The 21,544-nt window shown below is 41.8% G+C and overlaps 1 protein-coding gene across 7 annotated transcripts in view; it reads left to right on the top strand.

Moving 5' to 3' along the window:
- Positions 1-18,149, top strand: part of fryl (furry homolog, like) — a 101,056-nt gene extending 82,907 nt beyond the window's left edge. For 4 of the 7 annotated variants that reach the window (XM_074668275.1, XM_074668270.1, XM_074668271.1 and 1 more), the window contains 9 exons: positions 2,300-2,754; positions 5,570-5,777; positions 5,892-6,041; positions 6,651-6,749; positions 7,538-7,606; positions 9,838-9,855; positions 10,583-10,693; positions 14,099-14,292; positions 16,244-18,149. In XM_074668275.1, coding sequence (XP_074524376.1) covers positions 2,300-2,754; positions 5,570-5,777; positions 5,892-6,041; positions 6,651-6,749; positions 7,538-7,606; positions 9,838-9,855; positions 10,583-10,693; positions 14,099-14,292; positions 16,244-16,484 — 1,545 coding nt within the window. In that variant the 3' untranslated portion in view covers positions 16,485-18,149. The remainder of the gene's footprint in view (positions 1-2,299; positions 2,755-5,569; positions 5,778-5,891; positions 6,042-6,650; positions 6,750-7,537; positions 7,607-9,837; positions 9,856-10,582; positions 10,694-14,098; positions 14,293-16,243) is intronic. The other 3 variants (XM_074668273.1, XM_074668269.1, XM_074668272.1) reach the window with 2 other exon arrangements.
- The last annotated feature ends 3,395 nt before the right edge of the window (positions 18,150-21,544 follow it).

The raw sequence follows: 21,544 nt of genomic DNA, 5'->3' as shown, positions 1-21,544 counted from the left end.
TTTACTTAAGTCAGCTAAATGATGACAGCCCAAAAGCATTTATTGAAAGTCGTGGCTCTTGTTTATTGATGTCTGTTGGTATTTCCAGCCTTCAGTGATGGTTGGGGATGGTTCTTGACTGGCACAAGACATGCAGTGCTTTCAAACCTTAAATTACTTAAAAAAAATAGGATATAAGTCACCCTAAATTACTTATGCTGTGATATGGGGCTGTAAAATTAATTTGACTTTCAAGGTGGGTCAGATGTAACCGTTGGAGCCCCCCAATAATGATTATAACATTCTATTCAGCCAAAACTAAGACTAGGTAACTTAAAGCTATTATCAATAGTTTTAATCTGATAATGATGCATTTCTGTGACCATTTTTTTTTTCAAATTCAAATTCTTTATTTCAGTCTTTGTTTATAAACTGGATTGGAAAAAAGGTACCACTTTTCTCCAGCAGAAGGTGAAATGTTTTTCTCTGCCTGTGCATTTTGTGGGAGAATATGGCTTGTGATGTAGTCTGTAGACATTATCATCATTTAACGTTTTCACATGGTCTGGTGTTAAAAAAAGCAAACTAAAAATCGTAAATATCGAAGAATTGCAATTCAAATCGAATCAGCACCCCAGAAATCGTAATAGAACCAAATCACAAGAATAGCATATCCCTGCCCTATACCAACAGCCTTTTGTTTCCACTTTTTATACGTTGTCCTCATCAAAAATTCAGCGTCTGATGTGATTGACTTTTAAACATGGCAGGGTGTATTTTTTGACGAGCGTTGGACAGCTAGAGAGAGAAGAAATGTGAGTAAGAAAGGGTTGGGAATGACATGCAGCAAGGAGTCACGGCCTAAAGTGGAATCAGTGATCACTGTGAATTTGACTGTAGTGTCTGTGCATGGGGTTCACGTTTTAATGGCTGTCCTAAACTAGTGCTCCCACAGCAGGATTGGATTTATGGTCAGAAAAAAATCAGGAAACTCAGAAGAGGTCAAAACTCTCACTTTAACTGATGTCATTGCTGTGACCACACAGCCCTCTGCTTTCATTAGTTTTATTTATGTGGTTTATTACTTTAATTTGGACTCACTATGAGAATAAGTCTTTACATTTTGTCATGCTTTTGCTCCTGTATTTCTTAGTGTGTATTCAAACTGCTTAAATAAAAAGAGCATTGAATGAGCAACCCAATTAAGAAGTGAGGGCACAGCTTACCTTTGAACAAATTATGTTCCAAATATTATGCATACAACAACAATACAGCAGCAAACTGATAATCATGCAGCATATTTTCAGGTCATAAAGCCCTCAGGAAATCCCTCCCCCTCTGACTGCGCTCTCCACGCAGAAGTGATGTAACTTTCTAGCAACTCGTTCCAGCTGACGCTCTCAAGATCAGCCCAAGGACATCTCCCCCATCACGGCCCAGCTCTTAGTGTAATGAGCCCCAGATAAAACCATCAATACTCTTACTCATTCCCTCCAGGATGGCCACGACCACTTCTAAAAGCTTTCTGTAATATAGCTGCTGTCTCTGTGATGTACTGGCTGTTTGCCACACTCAGGTTTTCCCCATGCATTAGACTTTTAAATAAAAAACAGAGGACGAGGGAAAAACAAGTGATCTTAATTAGAGCCTCCCCTCTGAGCCATCAACGTACCCGTCCTCCATTACATCTATATGGCTCCTGTTTCTGCAGGATTGATGTATATTTTTTCCATCAGAGTCGGACATGGAGCTGCTTTTGTGCTGATGTTAATTACCACTGTGAGGTGGTTTGTTAAAGCACTAAAGCCAGCTGTCAATTATGTGTTATTGAGTGCCGATGATAAATCAGTCCAGTCTGACGTAACATGCGTCAGAGAGCATACACTGCGTCTCATCCATCTCTTCTCCTGCTGCTGTTTCACTGACAGCACCAAGGCCGGCTTTTTAATGCCATCCCAGTGATGGATTAACATTAGGTTCTGTTTATTGATTCTTTTCTATTTCTTCAGTTTCTCATGAGTGACATTAGCTTACATAGAGAGACATAAAGAGCCATATGAGGGGAAGTGAACGCAGTAGAGAAGTGCTGACTGGAAGTCCCACTCGTATAATTACAGCTGTCATGTGATTGTAACGCCAGGGGATGGCCGTTTTTATTAAACCTGAAGACGTTCTCAGATTGATGCTTTAGCAGCACAGCTCTCACGAGCATGGTGGACAAAACAGTTAAAAGAAGAAGATATCATTTTGATATGCTTTATTTTAAGTGTGATAATCTGCTGAGCTGCTCCTGAGCGCCCCCCTCTGGCTTGTCTTACAGGACGCCGTCAGCGTGACAGCAGCCGACGAGCTGAGCAGCAGCGTGAGTGAGGACACGGGGTTTTGCAGCGCCCCCCCTCTGCCCTCTGACCATCAGGAGCTGTGTGACCTCCCAGACTCACATGACCCTCAGGATGCTCAGGAATCCCAGGAGATCCAGGACCCTCAGGATGCTCAGGAACTCCAGGAGATCCAGGACCCTCATGAAGACCTGGAGCCTGCCCCCCCTCCCCCACCGGCCATAGACACTCCACCGGGGTCCCTCTCTGAGGAGGACCCCCAAACAGTCCTCCCCCTGTCCCTGACCCTGCCCATGCCGTCAGAGTCAAAGACTGACCCAGATCCGGACCCAGACAGCACCTGTGAGTCTGTGTGGGAGGAGGACGTGACCCAGGCCCTGAAGGAGCTGGATGAACGCTGTGAGGAAGAGGAGGCAGACTTCTCAGGCATGTCCAGGTAAGTGGGCTGTTTCAAAACCAAACCACCTCCTGAGTTTTGACTTGACAAGAGAACCTGACTTTATGTCAGGTCATGTCCTGATCCTTCAGAGACCCGTTAACTTGATCACATATTCTGGTCTCTGTGTTCTGAATTTATGCTAACCTGGACATGATCCTTTGTGTCTTTATTCCAGTGACTTGAGTTGATTCTTTGTTGACCCAAGCCCCATGTTTAATAGTGAAAGTTAGAGCATTTCTACACGCACAATGCCAAAGGAACTCAAGGGAAAGTGGTTTAAGAAAACCACTAATCCGTGAGGCTAACCAGAAACAAAGGCTTCCATTTGTTAGGGAGCATAAAGATTGGACTCTGGAGCAATGGAAGAAGGTCAGGTGGTCTGATGAGTCCAGATTGACCCTGTTCCAGAGTGATGGGCCATCAGGGTAAGAAGAGAGGCAGATAAAGTGATCACCCATCATGCCTAGTGCCTACTGTACAAGCCTGTGGGGGCAGTGCTATGATCAGGTCTAGGTTCAGCAACAGTCTGTGCTCAAAGAATGAGGTCAGCTGACTACCTGAATATAATCAGTGACCAGTGACCATCAATGCAGTTTTTCTTCCAAGATGACAATGCCAGGGTTCATCCAGCTCAAATTGTGAAAGAGTGGTTCAGGGAGGATGAGACATCATTTCCACACATGGATCGGCCTCCACAGAGTCCAGACCTTAACCCCATTGAGAATCTTTGGTATGTGCTGGAGAAGTCTTTGCGCAGCGGTCAGACTCTACCATCATCATTGAAAGATCTTGGTAAAAAGTTAATGCAACAATGGATGGAAATAAATCTTGTGACATTGCAGATGCTAAACAAAACAATGCTACAGCAAATGTGTGCCGTTATTATAGCTGAAGGCAGTCCAATGAAATATTTGTATGCGACCTTTTTTTGGTGGCGCCTTTTTTTTTGGCCAGGCAGTGAATATATATAGTCGTGACTGTGTGGGGAAATCTGAGAAAGCAGACATGGAAACATGACTTGACTCATAGGAGCTGAAGTTGAGCTGGAAATGAGATTTAAGAACTAATCGACATCCTGTTGGGGATGCTTCCCCGTGACTTTTTATTGACTGCTATGTGTTCCTGATGACTGATCCATCTCTGAGGTCAAATATCAAACATTTAAGGTTTAAAAGCTGGAAGAACTTCAGTTCATTTGGCAATATAAACAAAATTTCTATGGCCCTCTGTAGAGCTAAAAATCTTCTGTCATCAGCCTGGTATCAGTGTTAGTCAAGAGGTGCAAATCAAACCTGAACCCGATGAATTCTTTGCTTGGGTGCTGGCCTGGAACTACTCAGATGCAGGATGTGTTCACGGTGTGTAAATACTCACGATAATGTGATACTGTTTCAGCGACGATGTTTAAAATTAGTACAAACCTGTCTGATATGGAAACATTTTCTATTAGAATCAAAAGAATTAATCAGGTTTTAAAAAAATTCTATGAGCAGAAATGTGTACATACCAAATAATGACAGGGATATTTCTACTCTCAGAGAGTAACTTAGTCATAAGATGAGATGTGTCTGACCTGTCAGTTCAGTTTGATGAGAAAATGATTGATTTTACTTTACTTTTTTTTTGCTTTACAGTTAATCAATCACTGCAGCATGTTTCAGTTTTTACAAGCAGAAACATCCAGTGTATGAAACAATGTGATTAAGCAGAGCTTCTTTTATGTTTTGACTGAATGAATAAGTATTTACAGAACTCATTTTAAGGTTTTAATTGTGATTAAAATAATCGCTGAGGATCTGGCTTCTCATTGAGGTGTATGGATTACAGTTTTTGGCTTTTAAGATAGTCCAATGAGTAATTCCTGTCCTGGCTGGGCTCCCATGTGGACTGAAACCATGAAGGAGAGCCAGGGTGGGCTGGCAGTGGTCCACATATAAACAGTCCCTCTTCAAGGTGGGCCAAATCTGTTTGGAGGACAATGGTAAAGCTGTTTTAAACTGAAGCAATATGAAGAGGCAGCGTTTACTTAGCCTCTTACTAGCACACATCTGTACTCAAGGTCTTTACTCAGCAGAGCCACACATGATTGATAGTACAGAGTGTGAGTGGGATGTACTCAGGGCGATTGTCTGAAACAGCAGGTCACTAAGCAGTTTAGTGTTTTTCTCTGGACCAGGATTTATGTGAGTGGGTGAGAGAAAGATAAAAACAACTCTTCTGTCAGGTCGGCAGCTGCCTCTGTTGTGCAGAAGAGAGTGTGTGTGATTGTGTGTGTGGATGCCAGCCTTGCATAGAGCTCTCTGCAGTCCTGTGTGGGATGGGAGTGCAGTGCGCTAGTGCTGTTAGCAGTTGCAGCAGAGCCGAGCTGCAGACGAGGGGAGAGAGTGAGGGAAAGAGAAGCGATAGTTGGGGTGAGGATGAGGACAGAGACTGTGTCCGCTGCAGCGCTCGGCAGCGCAGGCTTCAGATACTTATATTCGGTTTGCTTCTTCAGGCTGTTTGGTCCGACGGGCCTGTGAGTATCAGTGTGTGTGGTGGAGAGAGAAAGACAGAGAGGTGTTTGGATGATGCTAATATGCTAATGGCTCATATGTTGTTGTTGCTGTGCTACAGCACTGCAGTAGATAAGAGCTCTCAAAATACTGCAGCAAAATCTGCAGCGAGGGAGGCAGACATCCAGGGATGTGTGCTTGTTTACTTGCAGATCGTAAAGATGAATGTGTGTGTGTTTACATTTGTCCTTCAGTGCAGACTCAGGGAGTGTGTGAGTGTGTTGGATTGTAGCTCATTGGCCCTCGTGTGTGTGTTTCAGCCAAGATGAAGGTGATGCAGACTGCTTCCCAGAGATCCAGGCCTCTCCGCCCCCTTCGCCCTTCCTCTCTGCCATTCTGGCGGCGTTCCAGCCTGTTGCCTATGACAATGAGGAAGATGCTTGGCGTTGCCATGTCAACCAGATGTTGTCAGACACCGATGGGTCCTCAGCTGTTTACACCTTCCACGTGTTCTCCAGGCTCTTTCAGGTACATGCCTCCTCTTAATTCGTATGTCTTTGTGTTTCAGTAGGCTTTCTTTTCCTGGTTGTATAACAGTGTTTACTTGCTCACAATCTCATTTCCTCTCTTTGTTTACTGCAGAGCATTCAGAGGAAATTTGGCTGCATCACACATGCATCTGTTCGCTTTCTCGGGGAAAGGCTCCAACGAATGGGTAATCAGTTCCTCAGCTCCCTTGAAGTCATGACGTCTCGCTCTCAGTGCCCCACTGTGCTGCTGGACGCAGAGACGGTGAGAGTGCTTCACATTTATCTCATTTTTTTACTGTTTTTACATTAGTTTAAACAACATTTACTCATACTAAGCTAATGTGAAAGTCAGTGTGATATTATAAGAGCACTGCAGTGAATTCATGGCACAGAAATCTGTGAAGTACATACACCATCTGTGTTTCAATTCTCTTGAATATTGGCAACATCACCCCACGAAATCAACTCAAACTTTAGCTTTCCCTATAGAAAATGTAGCTACTTACTGTTTGGAATTGTTGCCATTTCAATCCTTTAGCTGCTGTTGTTTTTGCTTCAAAGAGCACGATGCATCGATGCTCTTAAACTATCTATGACAACAGTTCTCAGAATGCAGAACTTTCTATTTTTGTCAGGCTCTGTTGAAAACCTCCATCAAAAATACAAACAATCAGTTAGTGTACCTTTTGCATTGTCACATTCATGAAGCAGATGTGTCATATGGCTATTATTTGATTAAAAAGGGTGTTTTGCATGTTTTGCACATGACCCTCTGTGTGTGTGTGTGTGCGTGTGCTGTCTTGCTGTGGATATCTTTGTGTCATGTGTGTTGTGAGTTAATGTTTGTGGTGTCCTTGTCTCACTGCTGTAGCTGGTCTCTTGTGGACTGTTGGAGACTCTGAAGTTTAGTGTGCTGGAGTTGCAGGAACACCTGGACACCTACACCGCCAAGAGGGAAGCTGCAGAGCTTGTGAGTCTCCAAATTCTCTTTCACTGTATCTGCTTCAGCATTCTCTTTGAACCTTTTCCTCACGGACAGATTTCATCACTGTGGGTCTAAAATCTGCAACGACTGCAGTTCAAGCTGCTGTGTGTGCGAGACACAAAGGAAATTCCTTATTAAGGCCTCTCATCTTAAAAGAGGTGTGTGTGTAAATGGCCTCTTATCCATCTGCACCATAGAAGACCAAAAGGCCATGGAGACAAACAGCTGATTCTGTGTAAGATAAGCTGCAGTCTGTCTCATCAGCAGAGCGCACATTAAATCACCGTTTGGTAAGAGTAGATATAGCTGCCGTTAGTGTCTGCTTCACTAGTGACAACCCCCGCTGAGGGGATAAAAATAACCCTCCGTGCTCCTAAATCAGTTATAGAGGGCCAGCAGGAGGAGCTGTGAGGGCTGGGAGGAGGAACGAAGGGGGAGGGGAGTGAAGAGAAGAGATGAGATTGAGGTTCTGGGATGCAGGAGCGCTAATTGAATGAGACGGCAATGGTCCCTGGAGGCCCAGATACTATCCCATGCTCTGTAACAGGCCTTCTTTAATTCGCTAAGTACAACACACTTATTAAATCTCCTTCCTGACCCACCTCTGTTATATACGCACACAGATGTAGATGCATTTAAGGAAGGGGAAAAAAAAAAAAGCTCTAGTGTTGCATCAGTTGCCAGTCTTCATCTTCATCCTCTAATCCTTTATGGTGTCTTTTTTCCTCATACTGTCCTGTCTCTCTCCATCACCTGTCCCTCTCATCCTGTAGTGGCTGGAAAACTGCAGGAAAACATTTGGAGACAAAGACAGCAGCCAACGACCAAATACTCACGCACAGGTAGGAACAGACTTGATGTTTCTTGTCACACGTGATTAACAATACGACTTAAAAGAATCTGTTGGGTACTGCTGCTAAATGATGGCTGAGTGATACCACTTCTTTGTCAAGATGGGAGGAAGACATTAGAGTGTCAGGAAATCTTTACCATGACAACAGAAGCCTTTAGATAAACTGCAGTTAGTATCCTGTTCCCAGGGCTCAAACTTAGCGGAAAGTGAAAGGATGTGATGTATACAAGATTTACATGACACAGCATTTCTGGAAGTGACTAAAAGTCAGCTAAGCTACACTCTCATTTAGAAAAAAGGCTTTATCTGTTTGGCATTTTGTTTCACTTTGGTTGTGTTGTTCTTCTTCTGTGCTACGCCCACCATAATAGCCGTTCTTAATCGTTTCTTCCACTTGCTAATCAACACGTAAAGTCACTCTGGGCACACTGTGATTGGCTGAGGTAAACCACTCACCGTCCAGAAACATCCTGATACAACCAAAACATAAACATACAGGCTGAGGAGAGGGTTGAGGCAGACACAGACACTGACACACATGTATAGTGGCCCAGAAGTGATGATTGAGCAGGATTGTTCCTGTAAAACTTGACATTTTATTTTTTGGGAAAATCCTGCAGACTTGACCTTTAACTAACAATGAGATACGATACAGTATGATAAGGTAAAATACACCACGATACGCAATGATACCCTGTGTCACAATAAGGTAAAATACCATAAAGTATGGTGAGATACTTAACAAATCAACACATAACAGCAATATTGTACGATACAATGAGGTATGGAACGATAGGATATGATATTATACGATATGATGCCATTCATGAATCTGTGATTCGGTGTATAGTTTGACAATTCTTAAATGTTTTTAGTAGCCCCAGGTCATGTTCAAGCTTTAGACTATAGAGGGCACTTGATTAACCTGTTGCATGTGCTGAATGTCCTTTGTCTTTTTACAGCCTTACACCTAGGTTGTTCTCCACTTTGTTTTACAGTAAACAAAAAACACATTTTTTAGATCCTAAAGTTACAGGCTCAAAGAGCTATCAGAAGTGAAGTTGTTGTCTCTATTAGTACCCTCTAGAGACAGAAGCTCATGCATTGTAACGTTTTGCTGCTGCCTCTGTCTCTTTCTGTTACCCACAGACCACGGTTGGAAACCGTATTTGCATCAAACACACTAAGACTTCAGTGACCAATTGTCCATAAGTTTCCTACAATCTCACACAGAGGGAAAAAAACGAAATGTTCAGCAACTATATGTTTCAGGAAATGCTGATGTGGCATCCTCACAAAATCTTGACCTTCTGCCACTTTGTCTGTAGCGGAGACTGTAGAAAAAAATGCTCTGCTCAAAGTGAGGTTGCCACAATATCTGCTCCCTTAGGTAACCGGCTGTAGTATAGGTCAAAAACTCTGTTCCCTCTGTTTATTCTAAATTAACTGAAGTCAAACTTTAAAAAGAAATGTTTCTCACATCTGTGTTGATATGAAGATATTATTGGGCTGTGTCGTGTTCAAGTCCTCTGTGGTTGGTTCATTTGTTCATGTTTTCTATAGGAGAAAGTTCATTTTTTAAGAGTTTTCTTTATCTTAGCCCTACAAATTTTAACAATCTATGGAGAAAATAAGCATTTTTACCTAGGAACTTATCTGTTTACATTTCTTATTTATATTTTTGTTGTAAAATTTACTTGAGGTCAATGGTGTCTGCACATTTCAGACACCATTTCAGGCTCATGTTCAAGTTAAATTTTAAAGATGTAATAATATTTGAAGGAAAATAGAGATTTATAGATGCACAGGTTTTCCTCTCTGAACTAATCCGTCCTCAGTCTCTGCATGTTCTTCACTCCACATCCTTCAGTTGTTGACTTTTTGACTCAGCTTGAGCTTCCTGCACAGACCTTTGGATATCACACTCCCAGCTTCCTTTTGCACCCACAGAGATGCAGTCTGAGGTTAATCTGATATTCAGTACATTCACAGGTCTTTTACTCCTCCTCTTCCTCCTCCTCACATATTTCCTCTCTGTCTCCACACATGCTGTTATGGAGCCTCTTCAGAATAAAGGTTGAAGTGGGCTCTCATGTGTCCCGGCACTGAGTCCTCCCTGAATGTGTCTCAGCTGCTGTGTCAAAGCTCACTAATTCTTGGTCTTTCTCTCCTTCTGTTTTGTTTGTTGTTTTTTTGTGACCTGCTCACCTTCTTGCTTAGCAAATGGAAAAACTAGCAGTAAGTGGTTCTCATATTATGAACTCTTAATCACATCGTCTGGACAAAACACTGATCATCTCATTCCTCTCTGAGCATCTCTGCGCTGCCACACCCCGCCCACCTCTGAATCTGTCTCTGCCTCGATCGGTCATGTAACCCCGCTCAGCTCCATCCACCCAATCATCATTTACTGTTATCCATAAAGCAGTATCTGTTCTTTCTGTGACTACATTCAGCCTGGATAATTAGCGTTTTAACCTCTTTTTGCTGCACACTGATTCTGTCTGCAGATAGATGAGGATGTCTCAGTGATTTCAGAGGCAGAGCTCGTCTTGGTAGAGGAAGAGCAGAGAGATCATGTTGCTGTCAGGATTTGATAACTTTCATTTTGCATGTTTTTTTATTCCCACAATCTGTTTGTTTGACCATTTTCCCTCCACATTTTCCTGGATTAGACACATTTGATAACTTCTCTGGGCCCCTCACCCAGTCAGACATACTGGTCCCAGTAAAGAGCGTCACAGAAGGTGGTGATGGATCATTTCTAATCGAGATCTAATGACTAATTTTGTTAGTGGTAGACTCACCTCAGCCGGATGCTCTAGGTCATGTTAACCCTTTCATCTACTCCCACGTCTCTAACCCAGGATCCCCATCTGTCTAATCATGTCATCACAGCGTCATGTTAATGCAGGTCAGAGCAACGTTCCGTCACGTGACTGTGTGAATGTTTCTGTCTCTGTAGGAGCTGGAGTTGTGTCGCAGGCTCTATAAGTTGCACTTTCAGCTGCTGCTGCTCTTCCAGGCGTACTGTAAGCTCATCAGCAGGGTGGACACCATCAAGAGGGAGGCCGAGGTGAGACTAAAAACAAATTTACTGGATTTATTTTCTGTTGAGGTCTCTGACAAACTCTAAAATCATAAAATGTCTGAATGTTTCTGAAAATAAAGATGACAGAGAGACTGTAGAGGATATGTTCCTTCAAAGACAGATGCTAATAGAAGCAGCTGGCTAAAAAAAAAAACAGAGGAAGGAAACAAAAAGCAGACCAATCACTGGAAAGAGTCTTAGATTATGTACCGTCTGGTGATTTTTTTTGCATGTTTTTTTAAAAGCTTGCAAGGTTGATTATTTACCACAAAGGCTGCACACAAAAATAACCTTCAAATGCTGTAAATAAATAGATAAACAGTTATTTTAGTGATTTCTGTAATAATCAGTCACTAAGTGTGGATAAACATACTCGTGCCATCATTCTAGACTTGTGAAATCGATCCTCTCCTGTCCCTCAGTTGTCTCTTGATACCTAATTATAAGTGGTCAGTTTGTGTTACATGCTGAGTAAACATTAGCAAACTCTGCTAGTGACCAAGGAAAATGTTCTCCATCAGGGGGCGATATGGGGTAAACATGTCAGGAGGTTTTTATGGCTGGATTTGGATTTTATCTGGATTGTTTTCATGAAGACTATGTTGAGTTGTAAACAACTGGGACACTGTGCTTTTTCCCCAATTTGATTCATTTAAGATTTTTTGGGTGTCAATTTGATTCAAATTACAATTCTTTGGTAGTTCTGATTTTTGCAATTATTTTAGTTTGCTTTTTTATGCCAGACCATGTAAAAAAAAAGTTGAATGATGATGATGATCAAGTCTACAGAATAAATCAGGAGCAAGTGAGTCAGTTTCTAGGATTTATTAAGGGGATCTGACGTCACATGACTGGATAGTTGACGCAGAGCATTCAGTCTCTGCTGGAGAAAAGCTGCAACATTTTTCCCCACCTGGCTGATAAACAAAGACTAAAATGAAGGATTTAAATTTGGGGGAAAAAAGATTTTAACAAAAGACTCTATCTTAAAACTGAAACAAAATATAATTAGTTATATGAATTGATGTTTTTCCCCACTCCTAATTTTTGGCCCCGAATATTTCTTGTTCTCTATCTGAACTGTTTCTATGCACCAAGTTTTTTCTCCTCTGCAAAATTTGATAACTTCAATCTAGCTATGTGTCATCTTTGCATTTTGAATTTCACATTTATAGATCTTAATAAATCCATTCATTAAAAGAGGTCAGCTGTAAATGTTTGGTTTCTGCAGAATGTACAGAGCTTCAGCTTTTAAAAGTAGCCTATTCCAGTCCAAATTTAGTGTGACGTTTCAAGATTTACTTTACCTTGGTTTGTGACTAGACAGAAATTAGGGCTGCACGATATTGGAAAAAACTGACATTGCGATTTTTGGGGGGGTTTGCGATATATATTGCATTATTAAAGATAGAAGAATTTTCACCAGATGACTTGAATAGCTCTGTTTGGGAAAAATTTGGTTGACTCAGATCTGTGAATGATGAAGATTGCTGTATATGAAAAGGATCCAGGAGGCCATGTCTCTGTACAAACTAGAATAGGTTTCAATTTCAGTTGCTTTTTTTCCCATTTCTCCAATAAATGGGGGAAATGCGATAGTCACATCACATGCGCGATGTGACTTTTGCGCATGTGCATATTGCGATGGCAATGTTCAAACGATATATTGTGCTGGCCTACAGAAAATGTAAACAAAAACACAATTAAGAACATGATTTATTTATGTACCATGATTGATACGGAACCCCAAAAGATTCAAAGTTAAATAAATAAAAACAACATTTATAAATAGATTCCATTTTGATAAACAACTGACAAACATGTAATATGGTCATTAAATTGTGAAGTAAGGCAATGTTATTATGAAATGTGTTTTCTTATTCGTTAATATCTAATTTTTATAATCAAATATTTCATAATGATCATTTTTACAATTTCATACTTTTTAAAATAATGACTTGGCACATAAGGCGGAGCCAGTTAGTTGATTGGCTGATCCATTACACAGACATTGCAGCAGCACTTGTAGCTTTGACTCAAACGTGAAGACTTTTCACTAACACTGAGAAGACTGAAAAGCTGAAAACAGGAGTGCACTACACGTCTGAGACAGAATGGCTGCAAGATGGAAGTCAGTTTCAGAGTTGCTCCTCAAGCAGCTGAGAATGGAGGTCTGCAGCTCGACCCTTCTCAAACCAATCGATCTTAAAGGATCAAGCAGAGGTCCCACCCTCTGGCTTTGATTGACAGACCAAGTCATTCTGATGAAAAACGACATTATGAAACCAAAATGGACTTTGTAAAAAAACCGTTTTTTATTTTATAAAAGCTTGGAAAATGAACAAAAAGTCATTACTTTAAAAAGTTGGGAATTGTTAAAATGATTATTATAAAATATTTAATTATAATAATTTGATATTAAAGAATAATAAAACATATTTCATAGTAACATTGCCCTAATTCGCAACTTAATGACCATATTAGATAGTGATCGGTTATGTATTAAAATGGTATTTATTTCAAAATTCTGTTTTTATTTATGTAATTATGAGTCCTCCATAGATTAATACATCAGCATTGTTTTCAGTTGTTGATATCTGGTTGAAGAATAGTGGACATGATGATATGCACAAACAAGCTCCTGTCTGCATAAACAAAGACAGCCTGCTCCCTAATGTGTGTCTTTAATGACTGTCAGGCTTTATTTCCACCACACTGTCCATTATCCCTTAACTACGGTGGCTTGAAGCTCATGGACATCACACACAGACATGAACACTTATCAGAAGCAGGGATACTTTATTGTTGCATATTGTTGTTGCCTGCTGCCGGCCTCTCAGGAACACGTGCCGTCTTATCCTCAGTCACATCAGCAGCCGGCTGCAGCAGAGATATAAGCTCCTCTGTTTACTCCGGAGTCTCACCCTCAGTAATACTGAGACACTGTGGCAGCTTCAATCTCTCTCATCTCCTCCGTCAGAGAATCAGGAACAGACAAATTACATTATGTTACATCGTGCTGCTGTACGAGCACTGTTTCCTCATAATGCTGCCTCACTGTCTCTTTGTCCTCTGGGCTCTCATTTGAAATTTTAAAAGCTTTTCTTCACGACATACAAAGCTGTGTATTAAAAAAAGCTCAAAGTTCTGTTTTAAGTTCAGACTGCTGTTTCTTTTTTTAGCTCCAAAAGCAGCTGGATGTGTTCGATCCCTCTCTGAGCTGCGTCCTGGAGGAGCTTTAATTAGATCAAAGATCTTAATGAAATGGAATAATTTCTCCTATTGAGTGATGGGGTCAGCTGCTGCAGTAAATCACATCTGTGTGTTGATCCTGTGTTCGTATGCTGTGATACACACAGTCACGATGTTCGTCTCCTCTTTGTTTCTAAGGTGACCAACATGTCGGAAGAGCTCAGCATCCTGGAGAGCTGTCTGAAGGAGGCAGAGACAGGAAATGATGGCCAGGAGGATGTGTGCATGTCAGACGCGGCGCAGACCAACACGGAGACAGCGATCCAATCACTGATAGAGAGTCTGAGAGGCAGAGACTTCAGCTCTGCTCTCTCACAGGTCAAAATCTTCAGGTGAGACAAGCAGAGGGCAGCACAAACAAAGTCTGTTATCAGGTCCAGCCAGTGATGGAGTCTATGTGTCTAGAAAAACACAATCACAGTTAAGAAAATGAGGCTTTATTTTTAACATGAACATCCTTCTCTCGTTTTGATTGTATTGATATCATGTCATTTCACTTCACTGGCAAAATCCAAACCTGCATCCTCTGACATACGCTTGAAATTAGGATGTATGATTGGTAAAAACCCCATGACAACGGTGATTCAGTCTCGCTCCATTTGCCTGTCGACTCTGTGACAATACTGTTAATTTTTGTTGACATTCTCAAAATGCTCCAAAAGGCTTTAGTTTGATGTTAGAAAAGCCAGATTTTTCCTCTGGCGGACATTCACCATGACCCCCTAACTTTATTGACTTTTTTATACTTTAACTTATTCAGAGTTTTATATAGAACATCTGTTGCTTGTGTTACTCTATATAGCAATAAAAGGGCTCATATCAGTCAGCCCAGATCTCTAGCTTCATAAAAGAGAAACATGTCAGTTTTATTCCTAAAATCGAAAGAAAAAAAGCTTCTGTTGTTTTCTTTCTTGAGGAATAAAATTTTCAGTCTTTTTGTTTGTTTTAACCCCTGTGGTATAAAGTATCTGCATGCTAGCTAGATGGGACTATGGGTTGGTACAGATTTATTGAGGTTTGGCTGGATGATGTCCGTTTGGATTGCAATACAGCAGAATTCCCTGACCATCCTGTGTATTTACAGCGTGTTCGGCCTTAAACTTCTTTCAAGGTGGCATTAAAAAGTCTTAAAAAGTCTTAAATTTGAATTGCTGAAACCTGCAGATACTCGGGTTTATAGCTCAAGCTGATATATGGCTAACACATTATGTAGCTTTGTATCTGGGTCCTGCTCACCTTTTGGGATTCCATCTTGTAAAAAGAAGTCATTGTTTCTGTTAACAGGCGTTGAAGCTAATGCTGTCGGTTAACTAAAGATAAAAGTTCCTCAAATACCCACATAAGAAACGTAATCCATGTCGACAGCCTGGTACTAAAAAAAAAAGAAAAGAAACAAAATTAAATCTCCATCTCATTGTTTATCTGGAAAAACTGTTCAGGGTGCTTCATTTTTGTGACAGTGGTTTTATCAAGGCTATGAGTAGTACAAAATTAAAGTCCTGGATGTGTTGTGGCAGCAATGTTTTGGTTTAGCCAGAAACTGGAGTCCACCAAATATAATGTTGACCATTTTAAAGCTTCATCACTCCACCAGTCAGTGACAACACAGCAGCTGTTTTCATGTTTGATACAGTCTCAGTATTTTAAAGCCTGATGCAGTTTTCATGGCTCATACTTCTGGAATGATAAATCTGTGAATGGATCTCTGTTCCACTCCTGATTGAAAAACTGTCAAAAGTTCTGATCAGGTGATTCAGTCCCCGGACATTTTTAGATTTGTTTCTAAAAGGTTCTCAGGCCTTGTGCACACATAGCCGGGTATTTTCAAGAAAGCTTTTAACTAACGTTTGTTTTTAAAAATACTTTCACTCACACACACTGGGGAAAAGCTGCTGATGAGTGCAGCTCTAAGCATACCAAACCCATATTTGTCTGTGTTTTTTAGATGTAAAACACGTGTCAGCCAATCAGAATAAACCCTTGTCATTCAACCGTGACATTTGAGAACCAAAAACTCTGTTTCCTGGCGTCTACATGAAACCAGAATTTTCAGAAAACATTGGTTTTTTTTAGTGACATAAAACTGCAGTTTCCTGTGGACGACAGGCCTAAATGTATAAAGATATATGCAGTTTCCCAGATGCCAGCTCCATGTGGACATGGCCTCAGTGTTTCTCCAAAAACTGCTGTGCATGCTGGATAGATATGAAAGCATCTGTTCAACGTGCCGGGCAAACTGTTCATGATCCTCTCTGCATGTTCTCCTCCTCCCTTTGCCTCCAGGTCTTTGTGGCCAAATGACATCTTCGGCAACGAGACAGACGATGCAGTCCAGACCCTTCTGCACATCTACTTCCGTCACCAGACGCTGGGTCAGACGGGCTGCCTGGCTGTGGTCGGCCCCAGCAGGGACCTGTCCCAGGCCAGCACCCGCCTCATGGAGCTCAACCTGCAGATCCGAGAGGCTCTGAGTCGGGCGCAGGCCTGCCAGACCCACACCACCATGGTCAGCACGGGACTGTGAGGCTGTTGGACTGCAGGCTGCAGAACTGGACTAGACTGGACACAACCCCCCCACCTCCACCTGCTCTACACAGACCTTACCTCAGCCGTAGAGGGAGGGTGGACTATGAGGGGCTTCAGAGGAGGACGAGAGAGACTCCACCTATAAAGGGCTAAAGGATGTGTGGGAATAACTGTGACTCTTAATATATATGATTACATGTATGAATGCTTAAAGCTAACACCTTTTCCCAGACCAAGCCAACCTGCAAAATTCAGTTGCAATAAGTCATGTGGTGGTGTGTTTGGAGAAGAAAAAGAGAGGACCCAGTGGGATTTTTCTTCTTTTTGTTTTCTTTTACTTTTCTTTTTGCTGGATCTGACCTGTGGGGTCCATCTCACCGCATGGTGGCCTCCTCAGGTCCTGGGCTGGACGCGTTGGTAATGAAGCTTGTAGAACCAGTCCAGAGGGAGGTGTGGATTGTGTGAGGATGCACCATCAAGATTCATAAGCAAACAGGCAAAAATCTTATTAAAAAAAAAAAGTTTTCAAAAGCATGCTTGAAAGAGAGAAGCACTGCAAGAATATTTTTTTGAGAAATGTATTTTTTATTAGAGCTAACATCCTAGGTTGTAAATGTTAGGATATTTAACATGTAATTGTAACCCTGTGGGAAGCTTCAGGGAGTGTAAAAAGAGAAATATATCTGTTTATTGATCTGCGCTGAGAGGAGAGTCCCTTCAACAGGTCTTCACGCAAATCTCACTCTTTAACCAAATAAGTAGCTGCCTTTAGACTGTGTGACATATATTGGATATTCTGGTATATTCGCTCACACACAAATGCATATAATTGCACAGGAGTGCAGACTGGCTACAACTCATTATGGAAACATAACTTATTTTACTCTGTATATATTTTAGAAAATGTATAGTGTAAAACCAGTATTTTTCCCTTGTACTTTTGTGTAATGCACTGTTCATCCGGGTAGGATGTCTGTATAAAGCTAACGAGATGAGAGAAAGCCAAGACCAGGTCTGAGTCTTTAATGATCTGCTCCACCTTTTTTCATTCAATCACAAACTTCTACATTTCCCAAAGGCGGCCTCGGTTGGTGCTGGTTGTGGTCTTGTTAAAGGAGAGTCGTGGCTCATTTGGGACACGCCACCACCCTGCTCCAGTGATGGTGGACGGCATGGGAGATCTGATGTAGCCCCACATCTCCTGTCAGACCTCACCAGTCCAGCCGAGTCTTATGCATTCCTTCTCTCCACTGTGATCTTTTTGTTGGTCTCCTGTGCGTGGGCTCGGCTTAAATGAAGGGGAGACTCAGGTTTGTTTGTCCTTGTAGGTTGATCTCATTGCAGAGCTGTTTTCCTCTCTCATTGAAGCTTTGCTCTGCTTTCAGAATGGCCCTACTTGCTGCTGTGACTGCAGGACATGAACCTTTATCTGAACGCTTTCTGGAAACTTGTCATGGCACATTGTAACAGTCACTGTACTCATTCCTCAGAGAGCTTTGTTTCCCTGCTTGTCTGGTACATTTGAATGCTGTTCTTAATTATTTAATGAATATATTATTTACCTGGAAGATGTTTTAATGTAGAGGTGCATTATACATTTTTTTCTTGTTCACTCACATACCAGCCTTCTCTCTGGATAAATAAAAACCTAATCATACAGAAACAGCTTGGTCCCATGTTTTAAGTTTTAGTTCCTTAGGAGTTCTTAGCTGGAAATAATCAGTAACTTGTATTGTCTGAGATTTCAGCCAGTGGATGGGTAAATTAAAAGCCCACTATTTCCCATGACAAAGATTCAATGAGCAGTTCATGTTAGATATTTAAGTTTGATGAGTTTTGGGTGAGAAAACATGACTCCAACATGTTCAAATGAAATCAACAAAGGGACGCTTCTCATAGACTGAACAAGACTGAACAAGACTGATGTTATACCCTTGACACTGAAAAACACACTTTTACTTAGACTCTCCCTTAAATTATAAATGCTAAACATGTTCAATATGAATGATTCCTGGTCAGACTGCCTTTTGACAGAAACTACAAGAACCAATGAGAGGAGCAGACTGGGTAGGTCAAGTAGGTTGATGCAGAAGGGTGAAGGCATTTCAGGGCTCTGTCAGCTATGGTGTAGTATTCCTTACCTACATGTAGTCAGTAGTTTGACGGGGGAAGAGCCTCAAAGTACGGTTCAGTTTTTCAGACAGCTTTAACAGGCCCAAACTGCCAGGTTGACACAGATCATGACATCATCATGCTGAAGTTGCAGCTGACAATCTGACTATTGTAGCTCTGTTTGTGTTGTATGTTCAGGACAACTGGTTATAAAGATAAAATAATAAAAAAATTATGTAACTAGATCCTTTTTTTCCCTTCCCTTTAATTTTCTGAGGTGCCCCCTGGCGGCCCCCCACTTTAAAAGGCGCTGTGCTAGGACACCTAGCTGAAGACAATTTTTGTCCTCTGGAGTCATGTTTGATCAGGCAAGCTTTTGTGAGAACTCATTTCTGTGCAAATGTTACCTCAAACATTCAGTGTGTGACAAGAGGATTATTTTAAAATTTGCTTAAAACTGTCTGTGTGTGTGTTCCCAATATTTTAAAATCAGTTTAGATATAAAAGTTGTGTATTGTGTGACTGTCCTTACTAATCAGGGACAGTGTTAGTAAGACCAGTGCCAGGATTAGGGTTAGGGTTAGGATTGGGGTTAGGATTGGGGTGAGGGTTAGGGTTACGTAGGGTTAGGTAAGGTTAGGGTTAGGGTTGGGGTTAGGGTAAGGGTTGGGGTTAGGGTAAGGGTTAGGGTTAGGGGTGTGGATAGGGTTAGGGTTAAATAAGGGTTGTGGTAGGGTTAGGGTTAGGGCAGGGTTAGGATTGTGGTTAGGGTTGGGGTTAGGATTGTGGTAAGGGTTAGGGTTAGGGTTGTGATTAGGGTTAGGGTAAGGGTTAAGGTTAGGGTTGTGGTCAGAGTTAGGGTTAGGGTAAATGTAAAGGTAAGGGTTGGGGTTGTGGTAAGAGTTAGGGTTAGGATTAAATAAGGATTGTGGTTAAGGTTAGGGTTAGGGTAAAATTAGGGTTGTGGTTAGAGATAGGGTTAGGGTTAGGGTTGTGAATAAGGTTAGGGTTAGTGTTAGGGTTGTGGTTAGGGTTGAGTTAAATTAGGGTTGTGGTTAGGGTTAGGGTTATGGTTAGGGTTAAATTAGGGTTGTGGTTAGGGTTAGGGTTAGGGTTGTGGTTAGGGTTAGGGTTAGGGTTAGGGTTGTGAATAAGGTTAGGGTTAGGGTTAAGTTAGGATTGTGGTTAGGGTTAGGATTATGGTTGTGGTTAGGGTTAGGGTTAGGGTAAGGCTGAAATAAGGGTTGTGGTTAGAGATAGGGTTAGTGTTAGTGTTAGGGTTAGGGTTAAATTAGGGTTGTGGTTAGAGATAGGGTTAGGGTTGGGGTTAGGGTTAGAGTTGTGGATAAGGTTAGGGTTAAGGTTAAATAAGGGTTGTGGTTAGGGTTAGGGTTAAATTAGGGTTGTGGTTAAAGATAGGGTTAGGGTTAGAGTTAAATTAGGATTGTGGTTGGGGTTAGGGTTAGGGTAAAGGTTGTGGTGAGGGTTAGGTTTAAATTAGGGTTGTGGTTAGAGATAGGGTTAGGGTTAGGGTTAGGGTTAGAGTTTTTAATAAGGTAAGGGTTAAGGTTAAATAAGGGTTAGGGTTAGAGTTAGGGTTGTGGTTAGGGTAAGGGTTAGGGTTAGGGTCGTGGATGAGGTTAGGGTTAGTGTTAGGGTTAGGGTGAGGGTTGTGGTAAGGGTAAGGGAAAAAAATTTGGGTTTTGGTTAGGGTTAGGGATTTGGTTAGGGTTAGGGTCAGGGTTAGGGTTAAATAAGGGTTGTGGACAGGGTTAGGGTAAGGGTTAGGGTAAGGGTTGTGGACAGGGTTAGGGTTGAGGTTAGGGTTAGGGTTAGGGTTGTGGATAGGGTTAGGGTTAGGGTAAATAAGGGTTGTGGCTAGGGTAAGGGTTAAATTAGGGTTGTGGTTAGAGATAGGGTTAAATTAGGGTTGTGTTTAGGGTAAGGGTTGTGGATAGGGTTAGGGTTGTGGATAGGGTTAGGGTTAGGGTTAGGGTTGTGGTTAGAGATAGGGTTAGGGTTGGGGTTAGTTTTAGGGTTGTGGTTAGGGTTAGGGATGTGGTTAGGGTTAGTGTTAGGGTTAGCTTTAGGGTTAGTGTTAGGGTTAGCCTTAGGGTTAGGGATGTTTTTAGGGTTAGGGTTAGGGTTAGTGTTAGGGTTAGGGTTAGGGATGTGGTTTGGTTTAGGGTTAGGGTTAGGGTTAGGGTTGTGGATAGGGTGAGGGTTAGGGTAAGGGTTAGGGTTAGTTAGGTTTATGGTTAGGGATGGGTTAGGGTGAAATTAGGGTTGTGGTTAGAGATAGGGTTAGGGTTAGGGTAAAATTAGGGTAAGGGTAAGGGTTAGGGATGCGGTTAGGGTTAGCATCAGGGTTAGGGTTAGGGTTAGGGTTAGGGTTGTGGATATGGTTAGCGTTATGGTTGTGGATAGGGTTAGGGTTAGGGTTGGGGTTAGGGTTAGGGTTAGATAAGGGTTGTGATTAGGGTTAGGGTTAGGGTTGTGGATAGGGTTAGGGTTAGGGTTGTGAATAGGGTTAGGGTTAAATTATGGTTGTGGTTAGAGCTGGGTTAGGGTTAAATTCGGGTTGTGGTTACAGTTAGGGTTAGGGTTGTGGATAGGGTTAGGGTTTCGGGTTAGGGTTACATTAGGGTTGTGGTTAGAGAAAGGGTTAGGGTTAGGGTTAGGTTTGTGGATAGGGTAAGGGTTAGGGTTAGGGTTGTGGATAGGGTTAGGGTTATGTTTAAATTAGGGTTAGGGTTAGGGTGAAATTGGGGTTGTGGTTAGGGTCAGGGTTGTGGATAGGGTTAGGGTTAATTTAGGGTTGTGGTTAGGGTTAGGGTTAGGGTAAGAGATGTGGTTAAGGTTAGGGTTAGGGTTGTGGATAGTGTTAGGGTAAGGGTTAGGATTAGGGTTAGGGTTGTGGATAGGGTTAGGGTTAGGGTTTGGGTT

The sequence above is a fragment of the Halichoeres trimaculatus genome, unplaced genomic scaffold (assembly GCF_033239565.1).
Source record: "Halichoeres trimaculatus isolate MK-OKI-2021-1 unplaced genomic scaffold, fHalTri1.1 fHalTri1_scaffold_4, whole genome shotgun sequence".
Lineage (NCBI taxonomy): Eukaryota > Metazoa > Chordata > Actinopteri > Labriformes > Labridae > Halichoeres > Halichoeres trimaculatus.
Note: the sequence above shows the minus strand (reverse complement) of the source record. Positions and strands in the feature narration are given on the sequence as shown.